Source organism: Galleria mellonella, unplaced genomic scaffold, assembly GCF_026898425.1.
Source record: "Galleria mellonella isolate WM207_F2 unplaced genomic scaffold, CSIRO_AGI_GalMel_v1 utg213, whole genome shotgun sequence".
Taxonomy (NCBI): Eukaryota; Metazoa; Arthropoda; class Insecta; order Lepidoptera; family Pyralidae; genus Galleria; species Galleria mellonella.
Window position 1 is genome coordinate 3,619,128 of NW_026442039.1, and position 27,170 is coordinate 3,646,297.

The following is a 27,170-nucleotide window of genomic DNA, read 5'->3' on the forward strand; positions in this document are numbered from 1 at the left end:
GATGGCTACAAATATTTGGAAAAATTTATTGCAGAATAAGAAGTATGAAGATACAAAGTTTTTTTGTAGAAGATTTATATGCAACGTATTATATCAATAATGTTTTAGCTTGCTATCACAATACTTTTTAAATAATTCATCAGAAACATATAAAGTAAAAAATGTTCAAATGTTTTTGAAAATTGGTCGGTATTGCGATATTGTCATATTTCGTTTTGAATGCTCTTAAAATCGGTTTAAAGTGGCCACTGGGTATGGACATTGGATCAACTTTACCGATTCATACTAAATTAACAAACGAGTTAACTGAGTAACGTCAAATGATAATACAGTTTGTTTACTATACTTGTTCACTCTCGATACGTCAGGGAACTCTGCTCTGTTCAACGGTTGGACAAGAAGTGTCTCCCCACCCAAATAACAATCTTTTATATCTACAGGGCCGAATTCGAGTGAACAAGTCAGCGAGACCACGTGTTCTTACAATTTCATTACTTTTTATTTAAGTATCATGATAATAAATAATTATAAAATCGATTAAAATATAAATTAGTGTTTTTTATATACATTACAAGAATAATTTATTACCAAATTCGGTATAATAACAATTTTAATACTTTATTATATTTAAAGTAGTTATTTTGATTTTTATTAATAAATGTAGGTACACTTTGACACAAGATGTTTGAGAAAATTAATATAATTTAAAATAAATATCTAACACGCGCGTTGCCGACCCTGAAGAAACTTCTTTATCCGTTGACAAAAATAGTTGACGTCAACATAAAAGTAAAGAAATCTATACGATTAAAAACGGCATCATCAGAATTTTAAACATTACGAAAATATATAGTTAATAAGTTGGTTCAAAATAACCTTAGAATTATAGTTACAGGTAAATGTGTTAATGCATTTGTTATTATTCACATTTAAGTATTAAATAACAAACTGTTAAATTTTCAACACTGTCACCAAGTTTGGCAAAATAAGCGGCTTATTAATAAAATTGATGTAGTGGAACATTGGCCCCACGGCTCACGTGAAGTGCAGATACGTAAAGTCACTCGCGTAAGTTGACAGTAAACTGATTGTTGGCGATGAATTAATTATAACTTTTAGCGACTTTAAAATGGTTATAAATATAATATAATAAGAAACAAAGCCATTGAATTTTTATATAAACATTCACTTCTAAGATTTAAGATTTTGCTTTATTTCGCAAAAATAACAAGTGAATTTGTGATAAAATTTATGTAACACACTACGTGAATAAATCTTATTGAAAAATCTGCTGAAAGACTTATCGAATTCGATATATAGCCTTTATATTTTATCTATATAATGTATAAATGTAAATTTGTGTTAACAGAATCGTTATTGCTAGCGAGTCAATGAGGCAAAATGAGATGGCGACCTTCTTCTTTTTCATGTGTGTGATTTCTGTATGGAATGATTCTATTGACAGATTCGTTTGCAACTTATTTAGGGAGGCGGAATTGATGGAATAAAAAAAAAATATAGATGAATTAACAACCTCCAAATTTTAGATGTGCTTGAAAAAGGGCGTTTTGTTTTTAATCTTAAAGTATACACCAACAACACATTTAAAATTAACACAGTTAACTACACGTAACAAGTTAACAAATTAATTACACGTTTCACCGTAATTGCATAACACACATCCATGCAAACATCTAAATATAAGAACCATAGTCGTAGTATAACGTAGGTGCTATGTATTGAAAAACTGGCAATGCAATCATCACAAAACGGGACAAGTGAAAGGATACAAGGAAACTAGTGTGCGTGTTTTGTAAATATGTGTGTGTGATATTTATTTTTATCATTATTATATTTTTTCATGTTATATCCAGATACAGTATACTTAACTAACTACATTCACTTAAAACAAATTCCAAATCAAGACGTGAAAATAATTGGACTTTGTTAATACTCCCGTCAAATTAGATTCGAGCTTATATTGTGTATGTAAGTGACCTACTTGTCTCTTTCTCTCAAACATATATATTTTATTCTCTCTTTTAGATTGCCGGTCTATATACTTTGTAATCTAAGATTCGAACATCCTTACAAAATTCGAACGAACAATCGAAAGTAAATTTATACGTGTCGTGTTTCTTTTTTGTTACGAGATGTAGGAATTTATTTCTCTTTGAAACTTAGGCTGTTTAAATTATTTCCGATGCGTTCTCGTAACACGTAAAATAAAACAGATATCTTTGCTTATAATCTGTGGTTTGGTAAATTGTCATGGATTAAGGTTTTAGATTAGTATCTGTGAAAGTTTGCTTCTTTAATCCACACCAGAGATTATGTAAAAAATGTTTATAAATCCAATGCACTTACGATAACTGTGTGAAGGACGCAAAAAAGTAAAGAGCAATTAAGGTTTTAATGCCCGACCGCTATTTTAATCGCTAATTACCTACTCAACAGTGAGGAAAGATTTTGTACGTCTACTTCTTATTTTTTGTATTTTTATTATTTCATTAGTTGAAATAATGTTGTTCGTAAAAAAATGTATATAATTTAAAAATAAATATTTGATAGTTAATTTTTTACTTTTATTTATTTCTTGAATAATCAAGCAATAAATTTACATACAAATATAGGCCCATAGATAAATACCGTTAATTTGAATATTCAAATTTAAAAATGATATAATCTTATTTTGTATTCACGTGTGATACTCAGTTTATAATCCCTGTATTTATTTTATAAAAGGTTATAGCAGGTATATATATAGCAGGCCGTAGTGAAATGTTCTCTATCGAGTGTGAAGATAGTTTGAGACACATTGCGAGGATCTTAATCGTGAAGGAGAGCCTCATCAACAATCCACCGTTGTCGTCATGAAATTCACAACCACTATGTTAAGAGTACTTATAGGACTCCAGAGAGATATTTTTTATACTATTGCTATCGTGATATATACAAATCTAACCTTTTAAGCATTGAGGTTATGATTCGGCTATAGTCATCAATATATAACTGACATATTTATGGTAATTTTTATAAAAAGGTATTAAGTAGTTACACACAAATAAACTAATTTTTACAGTTGTAATTATTAATAAGGTTAGATACATACGGATAGATCTGAAAACCATTAAAATATATTTATATTATTTCTTCTGATCATCGAGGAAAGGCCCTCTTTTCCACGGTGGTCACATAAAATGACAATAATGACCTTTTAAAATTCGTTCAGAATTTTTTTTTCGGAAAAATAATTATCAAAATCGCTTTGCAATAGCGCAACAACAACACATGAAATATGATCAAAATAAAAATATCGTACTTTTAAATTGGAAGCTACTTTGTTATGAAATTGAGGACCTCCTTCTTTTAAGTTGGTTAAAAACGCCATTAATGATCGCCGCTTTCTTGCAAAATGATTAAAGCGAACATCATTACCACGAGTAAATAACCATAGTGTGATACAGACTAAAAAAAGCTGATAACGGCGGAACAACTGAGCGGCAAGGCCACGCTCCACTTGCTTATTTACCGCTTGCAGTCATATATGCGCCGGAGGTGAAGATGCTGGCCGGTTATTTGAAGAGTTTTTATATAATTGAGTTTTAATATATATACCGTGTGGTCCCGGTATAGAATAGGCCACCCCTTTTTTTTCCGTATGTGTCGTAAGAGTCGACTAAGGGAAGGCGAGGGATGGGCAGCAGCGTTCCTCTTAAACATCTCCAGTCTAACTACGGGTACGAATTCATATGCCAAGCGTGGTAACTACTGGCAAAACCCCCCAAGGGGAAGGCTCATGTCCAGCAGTGGATAGTTAAAGGCTGATATGATGAATATAACTGCGTGTTTACATTTGGGCTTATGTTTAGAATAATATTCTCAAACAAGTGACCCATCCCGAATTCGTACGGGTAGATAGGTAGAAAGATAAAATACATGTTACTCGCTGCTAATGTAGCTCTATGTAGCTGAAAGAGTTTTTAAAATTAGTTAAGTATTTTTGACTTTATCAAATATAAATAAAAACTTTTTTGCTCTTTATACTATTAAGATCATTAAATATATAACATTACATCATCTGGATTTTAATATTGTTGTATGATAATGTAAAGGGCCACTAATTTTCAACTAAATAAAGAATATGTACTGTATATTTTTTTTTATTAAAAACATATATTAAAAATGCAGAACAATAAAATCCGTGTTGCCAGAGGAAGACTTTATAAACGGTACTTTAGGGTATTGTTACATAGTTGCCTCGCAAGACACATTCTCATGAAAGTGTTGACTTGCATGCAGGTTCGTATTTTCATGTCATTATACGAGTATACCTAAATATTTTATGTATTTTGTGCAGGTTGTATAATTAGTATACCAATTAAAAAATTATAAAAGTTTTTTTATTTAGTGACGGAACCCAAAAAGTCAGATTTTTTTTAAACGAATGAATTATAACAATTAAAACCATATATAATTCTCTTATTTGACAGTTGATATGATAGTGACGTGACTGGACAACGGTGACGTACATTTAGAAAGGAGTGACGGTATACGGTCATGCCACTGGTTCTATTATTATGCTGGTCACACACGCTACGATAAATTGCTACGGTCACACTGTATACTCGTACACAGATCGAATTGAAACGATAAATCGTAACGTGTGTAGCGGGCCTCGTTTTCTATATCAATATTGTTGGGAGTCATAAATATAAATCAAATGTTGTTTTTGCGCATTATTTTTATTGGAAAAAAAATAGATAACAAACGCTAAATCAACGGTCTAACGCGTGAACGTATTTATGAATGACACCTGTCAAAATATTGAATTGCACAAAGGTGCTAAAACTTCGTAACCGCCGCGTTAGATTTTTAGTTTAGTGTTGCCAGCAGTGTTCTAATTTACAAAAAAAGATATTACATTGTTACTGTATTGTATTACAAGTTTCATTTAAATTACTACAGATATACTCTGTAAATTAAATTTGTAACAATTTAAAACATTAAATAAATTTAATTTTTATTTGTTCTACTATAGAACATCAGTATATTACGAGTACACTGTAGTTCGTTTTGTTTATTTAGATTTTCATTTTGTTCTCTTGGAATAGAATATTTATAGTTTCATTGTTTTGATTTATCACGAATGTTTATTTATTTTTCATGCTACACTCGTATTTTTTAAGACTAATTTTCCTTTCTGCTTTCGATTGTTCCAGTCGAGGTTCAGGATTCGAAACTCTGACAATATTTACACCTACGGTAATAAGTAGAAAACAATATAGAAAAGAACTCGGATACAAAGGACTATTCACATGGACAGCAACATTGATAAACACTAATTACAACAGTTTTAGTTTTCTTTTCAAGGTTGTATCACTGTTTTCGAGGTTGTAACACTGGACAGTACGCGCAGAGTAGTGAGAAAATTTTTCTTTTTTGATGTTGCATAGCTTACAGGTTGGAGTTCTTGCTGTTCACGTTGCTATGGTTTTTAGATAGGATTATATTTGAATAGAAAACTTCAGAGCGATGGTTCCTAATCCATAATACATAAATACAGTACGTTAAAATTTATCGTTGCTCTCCGAATTGTATTGTGTTCAGATAATGTGTACTCCAATGTAGTAACGGAGTATGAATACAATGTGTCATTATTTCTTTTCATCCCTAGGATGCCGTAAGAGGCAACCACGGGAATAATACACAATATTTTTGTTGTAAAATGCAAGTATTCACTATTGTAAAAGAACTAAAAGTCGACCGTAGAAACTAATCAACCTGTATCAGTTTAAAAGGGATCCTACACTGATAAATTAAAGAAGGATTTTTAATAAGGATTAAACTTGTGTCCAATAGTAGGACATTAACGGATTGTTATATAGTATATTTCAATAGAATTTAATGAAAAGATAATAAAGTTTTTTTTGAAATTGTCACAGAAAGAATGAATAGATATTATTAACAATACGGAATACTCAATTATAGTTAATTTCAATAGAACATAATGAAAAATTTTTATTGAAAATATCACAGAAACACAATGAATTTATATAAGTAACAATACCAAATTTAAATTAATTTTAGTTAGTTTTAATAGACTTTAATGAAAAGTTTTTAATGAAAATATAACAAAAACACAATGCATTGATTTTAGTAAAAATACGAAACATTCAATTATAATTAGTTTCACTAGCACTTAATGAATAGTTTTTATTGAATATATCACAGAAACACTTTCCAAATGAAATTAGTAAAAAATCAAAACATTTAATTAGTCAATAGGTTTTTGATTACTATGTACTTCTTATTGGACATTACTAGACTGTCTTATAGTCGGGTAATTATTTATTTTTTTACATTTTCGTTATGTTTTATTAAATACAATAATAATAATAGAATAGTTAGCTTGTTTAGTTCGAACGTAGCGATTTGTCGCAGTATGTGTGTTCGTCATTACACCTTAATATAATAATGAGTTTATCCACGCAAGCTATTTGCTTCATTTCAGTTGACAGTACAATTTTTAATAGGAGTAATATGTATTTAAGTCTAACTGTACCTCTTTGCTTTATCCACGCGTAAATAAAAAAAAAAAAAAACTTGTGTTAATTTTCTATATGGTGCATAAGTTTGTATGTCTGGGTGTTTATAGTTCATTGGTTTTAATTTATTCATAAAAATATTATATTATATATTACCTTAGACTGTTAGGAATATCATTATTTTGAAATGATATCATAAATTATGTTATAAAGAAAAAAAAACATGATAAGATTAACAATACCAAATATAAAAAGAAATTCTTTTTTGGTAAACAATAAACATATTTTAACAAACATTTAAAATTCTAATTATCAGTTCTCTGTCAGTATTTCTTAATTTTCCTATCCACCGGATAATCTAGGCGCTCGGTAACAATACGAAATATTATAATTAGGCGTCGTCGCTTTCGAAACTGTAGTTGCGAGATTCAGGGTATCGCCGGAAAATCTATAACGCTATCAGAAGAATGTTAGTATCACGGTTAGGTAACTGGTTTTCCTATTCATTGAATTTTCCTGTTCAAATTATTTGGAAAATTTATACTGTCAGATAAAATTTTATAAAATTATTAGTTGAAGATTTTTCTAACTATTATTTTCTCCCATTCAGAGTAATGTTAGAAAACTTGAGTTGTTAGAATTTTAATAAAATGATTAAGTAACATTTTTAATTTTTTTTTTTCTATTCAGGGTATAGCTAGAAAATGTATACACAGTTATTAGAAAAAAAATTAAATAATTCCGTAAAAACTTTCCAGCAACAAATTTTTTTATTTTTTAAATCGCTAATATTTATTTTAAATAAACAGAGCGATTAGATTTTTATTATTATTATTTTTATTGTTAGTTTTTTAAAAAAAGTTTTCCTAAATAACACGAGTAAATACAACCAATTAGAAGAATTTTATTAAAGTAAATAAATAATAATAATTCTCTTGATTGTAATTGCCGATAGGGAGTTGGAGGAGGTCAATTTGACCGTCATTCAGATACGAATCAAATGACCTGTTACTAATGATAATGACACAGAAAATGGCATACTAACTGCCAAGTTTGAATGAAATGGAGATAAACATCTGGACGTTTTTACACATTATTACTTATATTAAATGAACTCTCAATAACAATAAAAAAAAATACTCAATCAAGTTTAACAATGTGGTCGTACCTTTATAACGAAGTCATTTAAAACGAGGAAATAAAAATCTCCAAAAGGAATCTCAATTTCACTGCATTTTTAAGTAAGAATAATATGTTAAGCGATATCTTCGGTATTAAATTGTAATCTGACGTTAACGATTCTTTCCCGGTTTGGTTTCGTACTAATTTTGTCAATTTGTCCGAAACCGTCCGTTTGTTTGGAAAATTCTTAAATTATTGGTAGGTATTACAGCAGGAAATCGAATTTTCTAAACGCATTGTGTCCTAAAGAAACTATTGTGATCAGGTAAAATATCGATCCAATTTCGAAAAAAAGTTTTTTATAGTATTAGTAGAGTAGTATTTTAGAGAAGGTATTATTACAAACTGACGTATATTGTCACTTTGTAAGAGTTTTAATATATAAGATGAAAGAATTTATTTTTTGTTTCTAATGAATGAATCCATGAAATACCTTGCCGATTTAAAAACAAATATTTCATTTATAGGAAGCTACATTATCAGCGGAAAACATAGGCTATGATTGCTAGTTTATTAAATTCATAGTTTATACGGAACCAAACGTATAAAAAATTTGAAACTATTTTTTTTGTTTTATCTGTCTGTTAATGAGAACACCTCGACGTGTTGCCACGAACTTGGCTGTTTAAATATTTTTATTAGTCGTAAACCTACAAAAACTTCCACATTCGAGTTACGAAATTACGTTTGGTTCGTAATATCTTTATACGAGTATTTTTAGCGAGTTCAATTGTTTTTGTTGAATTAGGTTGGTAGAGACTGAGGATAAATGAAATTTCCCTCATTTCTCTCAAAGAAAGATGGTACTGATAATGAGATTTTTTGTACGTAATCTTAATGTTAAACAGAGGGAGACTTTGTACAAAAGTCGTTTGCTTGGCTACCTCTGTCCCATTCGTGTTTCAACCGTAAAGCAGTTGTGTTTGCATGGCTGTGTTTCGATTTGAAGGGTGGGATATGGCGTGAATTTACAGGGTACAGAGGAATAACATCCGAGTCCTCAGCAATGGCAACGCATGGGGGGTATCATGGGTGAAACAGTATACTCTGTTATGTCCATGGTACTGCTCATGTCTATAGGCGACGGTTACCACTTTCCATCAAGTGGGCCGTCAGCTTGTTTGCCAATCTAAGTTGTGTAAAAAAAGTCTTATGAGGGGTTCCACATAACAGTATCTGGGCTCGGAGGATACGAGAAGTCTAAACGAGGGTAGTTACTCTTTCTCTGTTTCTTATATCTCTCGTTTCCGTACAGCGGCATGGAAATTACTATAGAGTATATATAATGGCCGGATTACTTCCCCATAAGGCGTTATAGATGTTCAGCAGTTATTTATTATAGTCACATAATTTACTCTTTTTTCTATAACGGCAATGGCTTTATTGAACCCACCCATATATAAATTACCTATATAGAAATTAATCCCCTTATTCCTAAAAACTAAAACCTTTTATAAATCTATTTAAGCTATTCAAGTGTTTTATCAATTTCTTTCATATTAAGAATTTAAAGTAAATGTAAAAGACAAAACTCATCAATAACTTAATTAGGTTCATGACAGGTTTGACGTTTTTATAATGAGGGTAAATATATGTCGATAAAAAACATTGTTACATAATTCATTATTCTATATTTTTAACTATAACATTTAAATCGATTGGTACATATATATGCCTGTAATTATGTTTGCTTATTTGTATACAATAAAGAATTATGGCGATATACAATGATTCGTACCCTGTTATCATCATTCAGGTATTGTCATTATCATTTCAGCCATTATCCGTCCACTGTTGGACTTAGGCTTCCCCCTTAGACTGCAATAAGGGACGGTCCTGAGCCACCTGCATTCACTGAATCTCTGCAATGCTTTTGAGATCGTCACTCCATCTAGGATCTAGGGAAGGGGGGGGGGGGGGTCGTCCTACACTGCCTTTGCCCGTACGGGTTCGTCATTCAAAAACCTTTCTTCCCCATCGGTTGTCGGTTCTTCGAGCTATGTGACGTTACACGTCAAGTATAACGTTCACTATATCCGTAACAAATTGAAAAAGGCCTCTGACTACCCTATTTAGTATTATAATCGTGAGCAATTCATACAGAGTTTACGTGCATTTAATTACTCGTTCTACAATAGCCTCATAACTGAACCGCAATCTGAATTTGTAAGTGACAGCTGCCTATCTCACTGTGCGGCAAGCCGTGACATGTTCTTTGGTTATAATTTTCTCTATTAGTTTCAGTAGTAAACATTGTGGTAAGTGTGATGTGAAACTATTGCTTATAATATCTATTATTAATCTATTTAAGAAAAGGAGGAGATTCCCAATTCGGTTGTATTTTTTTTGTTTCTTACCTTATAACTTCGCCATTTATAAATCGATTAGTCTGATAGAAAATTTATTAAAATCGTTTTAGTACAATAGTTTATGATAATATATTTTTGTTACATGTTATGTAAGTTAGAGATGAATCTAATCTAATCGTACAGTAGTTGAGTATTAATATTATAAATAATTTTTGGAAGTTTGTTACTTACTCTTAAATAGATGAACGGATTTGAATGAAATTTGATATAACTAAAATAGGTTATATCCTAACTATTTAACTATATAACATTGCATTCTTTTATATTGATTGATTTATTTATTTATTCTTTAGAACAAGATGTATGTATAAGGCGGACTTGTTACTAAAAGCATATTCTCCCAGTCAACCTTAGAGAATTATTAGAATGCTTATTTCTAACACTTCCCTAACTGATTAACGCAGATAAAGCGGCGGGAAATAGCTAGTCTTATAGTAAATGTTCTAAAAATACTTCAAATTGAAAATGTCGCTCGTATTTAATTTCCGATATCTAAAATGTCGTATATTTTATTCACTGCGACAGTTCTCGCATTCACTGACACTAGAATCCTTTCTGAAACCTCTTACGTGGCACACAATTAAATGGAGACTATTCAATAGAATTCCCCTTTTTTGTACACTTCCTTTGTCCCGGTAACGCGACGAGGCGATCGTAGCAACTACAGATAGAAAAACTTGGCATCGCCGTGAAGGAAAAGACTATACGAAAAAATGCGAATAGAAAATTGGTGTTATCTTCCAATTGTTTTGTGTCGTGTTTGGTGCATTGTATGTGTATATAGTCGAATCGATTCAGTGCCTGTACTATAAAATGTCGGATTTTTCTTCCGCATTGATGGTATCAGATGTTAATTGCTGTTTATTTTTTATTTATTTTTATTTACAGAATATCAGGCTTAAGGACTTGGGAATTGACACTAAAATTTCCACGTTTTTTGGCATTAAAAAAGTTAGTATTAATATAAGAATAATTTATTATTTCTTGTGATAATTTTGTATAATTGTGTCTTTACAAATAGAAATTTTTGCTCTGAAAATGTCCCAAAATTAGCGATTTTGGGAAAGTGAATATGAATCTGTATAACACAAAAACAAAACCTATTATAAAAAATCATTCCATTGCGTCTACGAAACATCCCGACATTGATGTATAGATAATCTAACAATATTGAGGTAGATCGCCCGCAGTTCAAGTTTGAGCACCTTTGAAATAGACTGTAGTATTTTTCAATAGAACTTTAATAGATTACTTCTCATTAAATATTACTTTATTTATTATTTTTAAACAGTTTAATAAAGTGTAAATCAATAATAAAAAATAAATAACTAAGTTTTGTTGAAGTTATCACAAAAACTAGTAACAGAAATTAGTAACAAGTCGAAACAATCATTGCACTACTATTAGACATCAGGCTATCTTATGAACAATTATTTATTTGTTTACATTCTCGTTAAATTGTATTGAAACTCACGATAGCTATTTATTACGGAGCAGAATGTATTTGCTATACAATTCAGCTGCTTTATCCTCGGAACATAATGACATGTTTGTAGTACCATAGAAAAACTCGTCGTAACAATTTTTTAAGGATAACTTGACACGAAAAATGTGTATAGAAAATTTTATGGAAGATTTTCCATGCCGCTACGCTGTATTGTTATCGACAGTTCAATGTACCAATATTGTTACGACTGCAAGCGCTGGATTATTCTTTAGCATTGAATGGTGCCCTCGGATAGTCATTGCGGAGTTTCTTATCACACAGGATATTCAAGATTTAAAACCAAGAAATTAATGTAATTGTGTGGCATATTATTATTTTTTATGATACTTGGATTGGCAAATAAGCTAACGACTTACCATAGCTGATTAAAATGGAACCATCGCATATAAACATAAAGAACACCATGAATATCATAGAATAACTGTGATGCCCATTGGACTTCTTTTTCCTGTGAACTATGTTATGCCTCTGTATATATAGATAATTTTAGAACTGTAATAATGTGTCTAATTCTTGATGATTATATTTTTAGAATTTCATAATTAAACTTCTTAAGTGACTTTCTAAATAAGAAAGTTCCCTACTCGATTTAATTTTTAGGGTTCCATGACAAAAAAGATATAAAGGAACCCTTATGGTGTGACTTTGTTCATTCGTCCGTCTGTACGTATGTAAATATTGATAACAGATGAAAAGTGTCGAACCGGGATACTCTACTTATAGTTAGTTGATAAAGGCAAAAAAAATGAATTAGAAACTTCGTTCTTTTTACAATCTATTAATGAAATTAATATTGATTAACTATCTTCGATATAATTTATTTATTTATTAGCTAACTAATAATAAAATAATAATAACTAACAGCTTACAATTTATAGCTTAAAATAGTAACAATTTATCCATATAAAAAGTCAATAACAGGTTTTCACTGACTTAGAGTTATAAATTTGTTGTGGCTGGATTAATTATAAATATAATAATATTATAATTTCTCTGTAACTGGCGAAATACACGTGGCTTATTAATAAGTATTATATTCTATGTAATACTCGTATCATCTCATAGTGTGGTTTAATTAAAGGAAATTAAAGTTAAACTACTACCCTGCAATATAACAATGTTATTAATATAATATTATGTTTAATCGTTTCTATTCCACCCTATTATAATATTCGGTTACAGCAATTTGCAGACGTATATATTTCACTTACTTAGTAAATAATTGTGGAGTAACATTTCGTCATAGTTTGTTGATAATATGTATGTAATTTAGGAATGTAAAGTTTATTTACTTGCAATAGAATGTAATGTTCATTCTTAGTCTTCATTTATATGTGTATGATTCTTTATTTTTATTAGTGATATATTTTGAATTATATACTAATATTATAAAGAGGATCTGATTGTTTGTTTTTAATAGATAAACTCTAAAACTACTCGACCGTTTTTAGAATTCTTTTCGCCTTTAAAAGAATACATTATCAGCGAATAGCATAAGGAATTATTATTATTACTATATCAGCCGTTAACAGTACACTGCTAAATAAAGCCCTCCCCCATGGCAGGCGGGTTGACAATCGCAGTTTTTTTTAATGGGTGATAATGGAATGGTAACCCCATCCGCGCTATCGGTATATACCGGCGGGACACCAGTGAAGGATGATAGGTCAACCGTGTTTCGGTTTGAAGGGTGGGATATGGCGTGAATTTACTGGGTACAGAGGAATAACACCTGAATCCTCAGGAATGGCAACGCATGGGGGGTAACATGGGCGAAACAGTATACTCTGTTATGTCCATGGTACTGCTCATGTCTATAGGCGACAGTTACCACTTTCCATCAGGTGGGCCGTCAGCTTGTTTGCCATTCTAAGTTGTATAAAAAAAAAAAAAAGTGAGGATGAAGCAGGTGAGTTAGCCCATCGTGACGAATTCAACAAGAATTGTTCAGGATGGTTTCCAGGGGGAACCACGGCAATCGCAGTTAGGCTTTAGTAAAGTTTTAAGGGTGACGCTGTTGCTTATACTTTGATTATTAAGTTCCCTTAGTCGTCTATTACGATATCCACGAGAAAGGAAGGAGTGGCCTATTCTGTACCGGGAACACACGGCAACATAAGATATATTCGTATATTATTATCTAAAATTCAATTTTACACGTGCGAAGTCGAACCAGATAACTAATGCAATAAACAATAATCTATCATCATCTTCCTACCCTTATCCCAATTATATAAATTTTGGGATCGGCGTAATATGTTTTCTGTCCATATTACCCAAGGTTTTGACTTTTAGTTTTACAACTAGTCTGACGTCGACCCTGCTTGGGAATGTATTTGCTGTTGGTATCCACCACCTACAGTATGGAGGAAAGTACCATGGAAAAAGGAGGCACACTTTGGCAACTAAAACTATTTTAAACTGTATTTGCATAAAATTTATTTTTACATAACTGAGTTTGTTTGTACTTGTGTTTCAAACTATCTCGGAACTAGCCCGGAAAACAATACGTGAGTTTATAGTTAATGTATTCAAAAAGTACTTTTATAGAACAAACATAGCAGTTAAGTTTATTAATGAATATTCATTATTATTGTAACGTTTTATTTTTGCCCTATCGTCGAAATAAAGTGGGTAATGTTTTCCAAGTGTGTTGTGATGTTTAAAATATGGTCTGCTTATAAATTGATCCCGTAAAAAATTTATTAAAATCGGTTTATTAGTTTAGTTTTTAAATCAAAATAAGTGGTTTTACTATAATTGCAATCGGTTTTTTTTGTAGAACAACAATTTAGTTATTTATTTTTTAATTATGGAATCATCATATTTTTTTTTACTTCATATAAAGCCAAACGTAGTATTGTTATTTTGTTACGTCTTCTCGTTATTCAGAGGAAATAATACCACAAAACATGCGTTGTCCTTATCAGAGACTTTCTTGGTTTCCCTTTAAGTTGTTCAATGTTCGGTGCGAACTTGCCTTGGGCGTACCTACCGGGTGGTTACAGGCTTCACTAATTCAGTTACAACTCTTTGGAATATTGCCAAGTATCTGTTCTTCAGAAGACATTAGAAGGGCGATAATAAATTGTTTGTATAAAAAATACCTACTATATATAAGAGTTAAATAATGTTTCTTTTTTTGTTACTTTCCAAAAAGAGGATATTTCCAGCTTGTCATTAATAGATTGATGTTTTGATGGCCGCCGTGGTAGGCATGTTGCTTTGCATAAATAGTCTTAAATATCTTTGCATAAATAATTCAATTCCCGGTTGGGACAATTTAGAAAACCAAATTTTCGCAAATGGCCCGGGTATGAATATTCTGGGCTGTGTCCCCATGTATTCGTTACCTGGATCCTTACAACACACAATATCCTAGCTTGAGGATCAGGCGTTTGGTGTGAATATGTAATTTGTAAATTAGTAATTGTGTAAAATAACTATATATATTTGACAGCAGTATTAGCGCCCTCTGATGTCAAAGTACATGTTTAGATTGAGGCTCAATCTTGTCATTAATCCGGTCGTCTATGCCCTCTGATGGAGGGTTAGGTGACCACGTGATCGCAGTCGAGCCTTGTTCGGCTGAAACGTAATCTCTTAAGACATCATGATCTCCGTAATGTCGAAACCATGATACTTTGTTTTCTTACTCAGTTACAATACTAAAATACATATGTATGGTATTTTGTAAAAAAATATCTAATAATATATGCATATCGGTATAATTTCGCCGTATGGCCCTGGCATAGAATAGGCCACTCTTTTTTTTCCCGTAGGTGTCGTAAGAGGCGACTAAGGGAGAGCGAGGGATGGTTAGCAACATTCCTCTTAAAACATCTCTAAAACCTAACTGCAGTTGCCTGCCAAGTGTGGCAACTACTGTCAAAATCTCCCAAGGGAGAGGCTTATGTCCAGCAGTGGACAGTTAAATGCTAATACGATGATGATGACGATGGTATTGGCATCATTTAAAATAATTTTTTAGTCTGTTCTTTTACGAAATATTTTAAAGTTGATTCCAGATATAATTATATTAACTATAATAACTAATTCTTATTAGATTAATAACAACCGGATTATAATAATTGTTTACATATATCATGTACATATGTATTTTATGAAATACAAACCTTGAATGCTACAAAAACAGTATTACTTAAATTTTATTACAAAATTAAACAATGCACGTTCAATAACTACGATCTTATTCGTATTATATCAATAACTAATGTAATTAATTTAATTTTTTTAACGCGCCACCTACCTATTTATGCTTTAATTCTTTCTACCCAAAGGTTGTTTGGAAGAGATTAAATAAACAAATGTGTTTATATATACATTTGTTTATTTAACACTTTACTGCACCAACATAACAGGATTTGTTGAACAATTTTCAATAAGTATAGTGTAGTACAAAAGGCGGTCTTATTGCTAAGCAATCTCTTCCAGACAACCATTGGGTAGAAAGAATTAAATCATAAATAGGTAGGTGTGTGTATATATATATATATATATATATATATATATATATATATATATATATATATATATATATATATATATGTTTCCTTTGTTTCAAACGTACGATTAATTTTATAGTTATTAGATGTCTAAATTGGTCACGTTGTTGATTCATTATAAGAATCATATTTGCAAAGTTAAATTAATAAATTCGCAATATAAATTACATTGCGAATTTATTAAATGCAAAGTCATTTTAAATCCCCTACTATATAAAGTATTTAAATTATCCATCATCTGTCATCATCTAAGGACAGGTAATAAAAAAAGCTAATTCATTCAAATGGTAAAATCGAAGTCATTAATTAACTTCCAACGGGATGTTTTCAAACTTATGAAACTGAACGTATTTTCTATAGAATCATGGTTCTAAAATGACCAGTATTACTTACGACCCCATTAACTAATTAACAACGATGATCTGATATACGTATTTTTTATGGTAGACATGGGCAATATTAGTACCTCTGCGATTTCTATACGAGTATATTGGGTTCCTCTGATATCTTGGCAGATAAAAGGTTATCATCGAGTATAATATCGCTCATATTTTTTTTTTTGGGGAATGAAAATTGAATGGTAACCCCGTCTGCTCTAACGGGATACGCTGGAGGAGCACCAGTGAAGGGTGATCGATGAGAATGAAAACAGGCCAGTTAACCCATCGTGATGAATTCATCAGGAATTAACCATGATAGTTTTCAGGGGGAACCACGAGGAGGTCGACCTGGTTGGGTATATTGCTAGCAATGGGATTTTTAGTCTCCATTACTAACAATCGCTTTCCCTCCTTTCGCTCATATTAGTCTGATATCTATATTAATTTAGTCAAGTTTATTACAATATTATGTATTGGATAACCGATATATAAGATATGTTATTGGGCCAATATGTATTTATTGTAACTAATGTATATAGATATTGCTATATATTATTATACTTACCCCTATTTTGGGGGAGAAAGGAAATTTGCCGATATTTTTCTATGAATGAATGTGAAGAGTGGTGTGTGAGAGATGATAGGTTCTTTTAATGGGTGAATATGAAATGGTGTATAGTAGCCTCGCCTGCGCTATCGGTATACGCTGGCGAGGCAACAGTGAGAGAGATTGTAGGTGAGGATGAAGTAGGTCAGTTGGCTCATCGTGACTAATTCAACAATTATTAACCACGATGGTTTCCAGGGGGACCCGCATGGAGGTTGATCGGATAGGATAATTTTGCTAGCAATGGGGAAATTAGAGCCCATTATTAACGATCCTTTTCCCCGCAAGAGTTAGGTTAAGATGATGTCATGTCAATTGGTCTAACGTGGCGAATTCAGAAGGATTTGATAACGATGGTTTCCAGGTTGAATGCGTGGAAGTTTACCTGACAAGATTTTACTAGAAATTTCTTACCTACATATAGAGTAGCGTATAAAAATAAATTCTAGATAATTGCTCTAACCTTTGATACCTTGGGGTAAAACTATAATTCGATTGCCGTACTTTTAGTTTCTTCAAACAAACAAATTTGAAATTTCAAACAAATGACAGTGAAACAGTGTTGCTATATGTTGGAGTCTTGAAAGTTTACCGAAGAAGACTACACAAAAGTCGGCAGAAATACTGGTCCCGAGGTATAGGTCCCTCTGTGTTTTTGTCGCGAAGTAGTTATGATTGCATGTTTCAGTTTGAAAGGTGCAGTGAAATTAGAGGGTACAAAGTCATAATACCTTAATTTTACAGAATATACTATGACACCCATGGTGCCATAGTATATTCTGTGATGTAAATATTATCGTTGGTAAGTGGCAATTATTGTTTTAGATTAGATGGATCATTAAAGATAGAATGTAAAGACTCACCTTCGCCTCCTATTGTGAGTCTTGCGGCGATCGTGAGCGGGCGGGTCGCTCGCGTACGCCCCAGCACTGCCCTCCGCGCTGTGCCCCGCACCCATCTCTACCCCATAACACTTCACACACCGTCACTGACACACGCCACCGACACCCCCGTTAACTAATCGATCAATTAACAAACACGCGCCTTGTTAACTAAAAACAATTGTACACAGGTGTGGTGTATGCCTCCGTGGGCACAGAGGGTGTCGTGGTGCTGATATCCAAATACCGCGTTGTGCCCGGGCGGCTCGCGACGCGAATGTGAAGCGTACCGTCGCACGCGCAGACGCGCGCACGCCCGCCTTACATTATTAATAATTGGATCAAGTTATAAGCTACTGTGGTGTTAATTGAGTGATTGCGCCAACGGTAGCAAGATGGAGAAGTTAACACCCAAATAAATATTTATTTTTTTATAAGATTAAAGGATAAATTCCGTAGGAGCAACTAGATATTCAGGAATAGCAACGAAAGGACGCTGTCATGGGTGTTACAGATTATTTAAAGATGCCCATGATCCTGTATCTATAAGTTACCACTTTCCATTAGATGGACTGTTAACTTGCTTATCATTCTAATTTGTATAACAAAAAAAAAATGCATAAAAAATCAAATGTATTTCCGCGTACACGAAGTTAAAGTACAAAAAATATATATACAGTATAAACATAATGACAGAATGATTTACGTGGTAGCAAAAATCTTATGTGGGTACTCGGAAAATGTATATGAGTTACGACAATCGAACAAATATTAATCAGATAATATGTACTCGTATCAAAAAAAGAGTCTTCAATATTGTGACATGTGTATACACCGGCGGGGCACCATTGTAGCATGATAGGTGAGGATGAAGCACGTTAATTAGCCCATCGTGACGAATTCAACAAGAATTGTTCACGATAGTTTCCAGTGGGAACCACATGGAGGTCGACTTAATAGGGCTTAATGTTTGCAATGGGGCAAACTCCATTGCTAACAACCCTCCCCCCCCCCCCCATATATGTTCTATTAGAGATGGTAATAATAATCTGAGTACGTAATATAAGTGAAATAGGTAGCTGTTACAGCGTGATTTTTAAAAAGGAAAATCTTTTAGCGTTTTAAATGCAGCTTTACGCTTAGTTATAAGCATATGATAGGCGGCACCGCTTACAACTCACACCGTGAACCACTCGGGCTAATTGTTGCGCGATCCGCCTCGGAAATCGCTTCGCTCTCGTTTCTACTAATTACACGAGTTGCTGCTTTCCCAATGGAAAACGTCGCGGCGGAAGGAGCAGCTGGTTACGCCCTGCGTTCCATGTGGTGACCGATTACAGGACGTCTAAACGTATTCGTTTCGTTAAACAGTGTGGTTCCAGTATAGAACAGGACACCCCTTCATCTCTCATGGGTGTAGTAAGAGGCGACTAAGGGAGGACGAGGGATGGGTAGCAGCGTCCCTCTTAAAATGTCGCCAAAGCCTAACTGCGGTTGCCAATCCGCCTGCCAAACGTGGCAACTTCTAGCAAAACTTTCCTTTCTCGTGGGTGTTGTAAGAGGCGATTAAGGATGGGCGAGGGACGGGCAGCAGTGTCCCTCAAAAACAAATCCAATGCCTAACTGCCGTTGCAAATCCGTCTGCCAAGCGTGGCAACTAATGGCAAAACCTCATAAGGGAGAGACTTATGTTCAGCAGTGAACAATTAAAGGTTGATATGATGATGATGATGAAATGTATTCGTAGAGAAGGGATTGTTAGTATAATAATGAAATGATAACACCCTCTACGCTATCGGTATATGCTGGCGGGATACTAATCACGGATGATCGGTTATTATGAAAGCAGACCAGTTGCCTCACTATGACGAATACAAATATAATAAACTACAATAGTTTTCAGCGGGAACTGCATGAAAGTAGATTTGACAGGATGTATTGTAACGGGGCCTCTAGTCCCCACTACTAACAATCTCTCCTTCCCTTAATTGCTAGGTATCCTACTACATTGTTTAGGTACGTTGTTTTACCCATGTAAACTATCGTAGTTAATTTCACTTGAATTCCTCACGATAGATTATCTGATCTGACTTCATACTTATTTATCCTCCCACAATGGCATCCATTAATATAACATAGCATAAACCAATAGCGCAGGTGGGGCTACCGTTTTATATGTCATTCATTAAAAATCATACCAGTATTTTTTTTACATACAGCAAGAACATGTAATCATTACTTTTTATTTCCAAGAGTTGTAAGAAGCGAATAAGAAAAATATAGCACAGAGAAAGGAAACCCAAAGTTAAACACTAAAGTTGGTAAATAATTTATAGCTCCGAGAACCGATAACAGGAGCATAATGTTCTGATAGACCGTAAAAGGAATTAAGTGTTTCCGTAACCGGTATATATGCATATGAGGAATTGTGAATAAAGTGTAAAATGCTTATAAGGATAGAGGTCTTTAGCGTTAAGGTTTTTCTGCCTATCACATAAAGGAATTGGCATGAAGATGGATAAAAAATGACTAGAAAAAGTTATAAACACAAACAACAAAAAGGAGAAAAATATTATGAAACCCATCGATGTAAGTCATATAGATTATATAAAACCCTCGTCACGATGGGAGGAAGTCTCACAATTGATTTTCAGAGTCTTTTTTGTCTGAGCTTATATCTGTTCCTTCATCACTGAATTAAATTTATTTTTGGAATCTGTAAGGGATCTTCTAGGAGACTATCCATCATGCTGTCGTTATGTCATTCAATAATTGGATTAATGTCAACCAAAGATCGAAACTCACTTTTGGCATTATTTCAGTTATACCATCTGGTGAAACTGTTATCTAATGCGCTTAGATTTAATAAAGAAATAATCTTCAAATATATTGAGCACTGTTTATTTATCTGTGAAATACTTTAATCTATATGGCAATTAAATGTCAACAAAAAAAAAAAACAAAAGGATAACATGTAATAAATAAAAATATTCAGCGTCATTAATTTGTTAAGACTCCTACATAATATTTTAATTTAAAATTGAAAATCGAGAGTTAAAAAATTAATTATGTAGCAAAAAGTTTCATACAAGATCTCATATGAGGCACTCTTAAAAAGCAATGCTAATAAATCTGCGAGAGTTTACTCGACGTCGTTTCGCTTGAAAGATGCTGGCCACATAACACTGTATCTGCTATTACGTTCTTTCTTACATGCTATCACTAAGTATAGAAAGGGATAAAATATGCAACGGTAACACTGTACTGTAAAACTGTAAGACGTTTCAATCTTTCTGATTTAATAAGTCTACCGTTCCACGTCGGGTCAGTGTTGTGGCGTAACAAGAATTCAGTTGGTCTTGGAATGAAAGCATTATAAACAGTTGTATATACAATGGCCCGGTTAGCGAGGTGTGACGTCTCTCTTCCGTTTCGGAATTCCGGCGTTGGGCTGTAAAATGTTTCCGAATATTTATTATTTGTAATTGTATAACTTTGTTTCTGTATAATTGTTTATTCTCTATTAAAATATTTGTTTGTAAAATATTTTAATATATTTTTCATAGCACACAAATTGAGTGGTATAATGTTTTAATATTTTTTTCCACAAAATTGCTGCATGAAACTCGTTGTAGGATTAATTAATGTTTAGATAGTTGTAAAAGTGCAAAATAATGGTTAAATCTTTAAGTTTAAGAAGTGTAGAAAATCATTAATATTAAAAGTAGATTTTGCTGTAAATTTGTATTGATATGTAAGTAATTTCATTGTTCTCATTTTCTTATAAACAAACCACGAAATATTAAATATTTTTTTATACCATGAAAGTGCCACCACAGGCACGCAGTTCGTCTGATAGTAAACGATCACTGTAACCTTGCTGACTCTGAAGAAACCTTAAGACACTCTTTTTAATGAACCCCTTTTTGTAGTCTATAAGGAAAATATAAATATAATCGTAAAAAAATTAATTTAGTAAACGTAATTGTCTCTACAAGTAGATTTTCTGGATAACACCCAGGATTCAGCTCCGCAAAGCAACGGTTTCGGTCATCATAAAATGAATATGAGATAAACACGGGAGGAAAAGGAATTATTGAAGTTTTGGTTCAAAAGTGACGAAAATAACGCGTTACATAGCAGCATACCAAAAATAAATAATATATATTAAGGGCGTTCATAACAAAGTATGGCAATTGTTGGCAACCCAACACAAATCAATTAAATGTCTTGGCAATAGTGCCTTCGCTATCGCTTCTAATAAAAAACCTAAACTAGTTGCACGTGTTTTATGTTATAATTATTACTTTAGTAACAGTAAACTTTTAAAAAAACAATGTAATTGTTAAATCATTTTGTGATTGGCTTCATAACGAGAAATACCGAATACGCACAGCAACATCGCAATTAACTGTCATATTTCAAAAGTAATTTGAAGTAAAAAGAAAAAGTATTTGCCAATATTCCTGATTGACAGTTTAAAAAGTGCTCTGCTAGCAAACTAAAACTTTAATCATGTAAGAATATTCTTATTCAACTGTCACTGAAATTATTGAACTGTTTTATTTGCTGTTAAACTTGCATTGGCGACTTCCCTGATGTCCATGGTCTCACATAAAAAAAATAACTGTAAATTTGATTTTAGATCGCATAAATGGTATTGAAAAATTCGCAAGCAAAATATGAAGGGTTGCAAAATTTTTAATGGTATTATTATATATATATTTGATGTATTCTGTGATTAACATTTTAGTTCGCAAAAAGCACATTTATTATTTTTATTGTTACCAAATTTTTTTATTTTATAATTACCAAAGCACTTTTTAAATAATCAGTCAAAAAAAAATGAAAAATGCTAAATAGGTTTTGAAAATCGGCACTTAATTGTGATGTTGTCACACTTCGGCCAGCAAAAGTTTGAACGCCCTTAATTTATAAATACTTCTTTTGGGAACAGTAGTTCGTTTATATTTTCCTAGTATCCAATGGCCGTCTCCCGCAGTTCCAGTGAAATGTTTAAAATAAAATGCAAGTGGCTGTTGAAAAATAACAACTTTTAATTAAAAATGTCGTTCATGTTTCACAAATATTGTGAGTTCATTTTTTCAGGTTTCAATGAAACTTTTGATGTTTTTTTCATAAAAAGAGGGCTGGGACAGGTCGCTACTTTCGCTGTTTTATAACTTTTTCGTATCTGTTTTTGGCCAGTTTTAAAAAAATAAAAGTGATGCATTTTAATATTTTTTATTTAGTGTTTATTTTTTATTTTTTTATTTTTCATACATATTTTAATGTTATGGGTTTAATTCCACGCCTACAATTTGGGATAATATCTTAATATACTAAACATTCCCGTTTCACTGTCTATCTGTGTCTTTGTGCCGTCATTCCATGTTATGTTTCAGTTAAAAAGCTAACTGTAATATATAAACCAATAATTTTTAAGTTATTTGTAATCAAAATGTATATAGTATAGTTTGTAAAGTTTCAAATAATGTCAGTTTAACATAAAAAATAATTAAGGTGTGTTTTACGGTGCGTGTGGTCAATGTGTGCGTAATTTGTATTTCACAAAAAAAACGATTTCAATTGATAAAACCAGTAACTTTGTTTTAAAAACTAAACTACTGAATTGATTTTATTAAGGTTTCTATAGGACCAATCTGTACGTATATCCCTTCAGATAAAGAAAGTCCATTCCAAATCGATATATAACTCTGACGGAGTTATAAGGTAACAAACATAAAAAAATATAATCGAATTAAGAACTTCTTTTTGAAGTTGGTTTAAAAGAAAAAGCATTAACGGACTTAGATACGTTACTGATTACCCATTATTGAGGTTAAGTGTTTATTTACTGTATAGGTGTGGATGGGCGTCTAATTTACATAAATTGCAGTAGTTATGGACGTTAATTTATTCATAAGTTTTCATACATTAACCGTATTTCTTTATTGTGTTAAGTAAACTGACATATTAGAGGCTTAAAGTTTTATTTTTTTATTTTCACTTCATCTAGCTTTTATTTATTTATACTTTTGCATACATTAGAATATGTCTACAGGGCAGACTATGCTATTCTCTACCAGTTAACCGTTTCGCTAAATAGTGAGAGTAAATGGCGGTGCAAAGATTTAAAAAAAATTGTAAATAAATATTTTGCAAGATAACAATTTACTAATGACTTCGTCCGCATGACCGGAATATGTTTACTAATGGGGATAAAAAGTAAACTATATTCTTCTCCATTCCATATACTATATACTCAATATGTGTATGCCAAATTACATAGGACATTGTTTTAATCAACGCTTACCATTAAGGCGTTATGAGGTAACAAACAAAGTAACTTTCATATTTATAATATTAGGAAAAACCAGTTAATAAAAGTCTGAAGACACTACCCAGAACTGTCAAAATCAAGCCAAAGTACAACAGTTCCTATTCTAATTCACTAAGCCATTATACAGGCTGGTGGTTTATATTGACGGTTTTGCCACTCGACGGTTCGTCTTGGTCTGCATGTTTGATCTTTACGATGACCTTTCACTGTCCAGAGGGAGACTTTGTACAAAAGACTTGCTTGGACACCTCTGTCCCATTTGTGTTTCTACCGTGAAGCAGTTGTGTTAGTATGGCTGTGTTTCGGTTTGAAGGGTGGGATATGGCGTGAATTTACAGGGTACAGAGGAACGACGGTTGACGGTTGCCACTTTCCATCAGATGGGCCGTCAGCTTGTTTGCCATTATAAGTTTATGATCAGTGCAGACGATAGGACCTTTGTCTGCAGATAAAATGTTTCTTTCTTTGTAAATCATTTGTAGTTCTAGACGTATTATGTAAGTTCATAGCCTATATGAAAGGAGCTTGCAATTTAATATAATTATAATTTACCTCAATAGTTATTTTTTGTGGGGTTTGAATAACTGGGAAGTTGACACTAACTTGAAGAGAATTTACGTTCCCGTCTATATGTATATCGTTTGTCGTTATAAATCTGGAAATTAAGTTTTCAAACTACTCAACATCTAAATTAAGAGTAAGAGAAAATTCATATAAATTTCCCTACAAATAGAATACAATTGAAAACATTTATTCGCCACTAGTGATCCAATCTGGCTTCGCATGCCTAAAAAGAATTTTTAAAAAGAATTTAAAAGCCTTTGTTAATCACTGATAATGTAGCTTTCTATAGGTGAAGGAATTTTTTAAATCGGTTGAGTAGTTTTTGAGTTCGAGATTTTGAGATTTGGGCTAAGGGGCCCATATTTCAATATTAAGCTAGCAACAACAGACATATTTTTCTTATGCGGGGCACCACCAGATATGAGAACGAAAGCGCAGGTCAGCTCATCGTGAAAATACATTTGAAATTTAGCACGATAGTTTTCAGAAGGACAACATGGGAGCTCAACTTGATAAGGTATATTGTTAGTTTGCCTGCTGGGGGAAAGGGATTGTTAGTAATGGGACTAGTAGGCATTACAAACAATCCCTTTCCCCTATTATTAGTAGCGCATGATATTCTAAAATAAAAAAAAAATCATATAAAAAATATGTTTACAAACAAACCTGTTTGTAATAAATTTGATACAGCCAGTGATAAAAATTGTTAATCCTCTTTGGAGCACCTGTGACGTGTTCGCCCGTCGACGTATCCCTACAGTATCCCACATAATACCCTTAAGTCGATGCTTATTTCGGCATGTTTCTATAATCTCTTGCTCCTATGTTTTTGTAAATAATATTGTTTTTTAAAAATCTCTTTTATTAGAGTTTCTAAATTTTGTTGTGTGCATATTACATTAATTATATCCGTCGTTAACTGTCCACCATAGGCCTTCGCTTTGAGGGGTTTTGCTGGTAATTACCACGCTTCGTAGGTAGATTGGTAGCCGCCGTTAAACTTTGGAGGAATTAAATCATTATTTTAAAAGGGATACTGGTGCCCATCCCTCGAACATTAGGTTTCCTTAGCGGCCTGGTACATCCTACTAATATTATAAATGTGAAAGTTTGTAAAGATTTTGGATGTTTGTATGTTTATTACTCATTCACGTTAAATAATTGAACGGATTTTAATAAAAATTGATATACGGGTAGTGTTTATTTATTTATTTGTGTTATATCTTAAATTAACACATATAACCTTATATACTGATTTACGTAAACAAAGCCGCAGAAAATAGCTAATTACTTAATATAGCCATGACCAAAAACAAAAAAATTCGCCAGTTTTTAAACCGATTTTAATGTTGTTTTTTTATTCACTTAAAAGTTATTTTAAGTGAATAAAAAAAAAACAACATTAGTGTAGTAGGGCAAGTGAATATTGTATGCTCCTACTACATTCATTATCTTAATAATATAACAACACTGTAACTCTATGATGTCTGTACATGGGAGGTATTTAAGAGAAAATAAAATAGATGGTATTAATAAGGGCAATAAAAGCCAAAATAATAATATTTAGAAATTTTGTCTATCTCTTTGTTAGTATGTTTGTTCCGGCATCACGCAAAAACTAATGCACCAAATTGGATAATGTTTTCATAGTTGTTTCTAAAATCTGGTTTTATTTTGATATGCTATCTAAAAGTGGTATTTTTTATTGGTATTTAGAATTAAAATCTACGTGCTATAAATATCAGGAACAAGTAATAAAAAAATTAAAAAAATATTTAAAGATAAAAAATTTCTTTGAGATTACTGCCAGCTAGTAAGGTGCCTAGGATACTTACTGCATTTCCATGCTGAATAGCAATGGAAATGCGTTGACCAAAGTATAGGCCAGCCTTCTGGTCACCAGAGGTTTCCACAAACCGGCGTGAAATCTCTTTGAAAAGATTCATGGCATCGGGGCCCCACGGACCCAGAGTTTCAACTCCAGACGCCGCAAATATAAAATTGCAATTTTTTTTTATTGGTTCTTCTACTTTTGAAATTCACACATAAGAAGTAACGTGCAATAGGTAGTACAAGATATTGAAATATACGTACATATTTGGCATTAAAATATATATATTACTTTTTGTCTTGCTTCATCAATCTAGATTAAAAGGTAATTTATAATGAAAGGTTCTAATATCTTGTGTTATAATACTGAAGGGACTTATCTCGAAGATAGATGACGTTGGCGACCTAACACAATTTTTTTTTTATATCGTGG

At 32.3% G+C, this 27,170-nt stretch overlaps 2 protein-coding genes across 2 annotated transcripts in view; one reads left to right on the plus strand and one right to left on the minus strand.

Annotated features, from left to right (window-relative positions):
• Positions 1–18,240, minus strand: part of LOC113511770 (uncharacterized) — a 151,530-nt gene extending 133,290 nt beyond the window's left edge. Inside the window, 1 exon segment of the mRNA XM_026895488.3 lies at positions 17,983–18,240. Coding sequence (XP_026751289.2) covers positions 17,983–18,077 — 95 coding nt within the window. The 5' untranslated portion in view covers positions 18,078–18,240.
• The window catches only part of LOC113511901 (calcium uniporter protein, mitochondrial), a 211,368-nt gene that overhangs the window by 139,488 nt on the left and 44,710 nt on the right, over positions 1–27,170 (plus strand). The window lies entirely within an intron of this gene.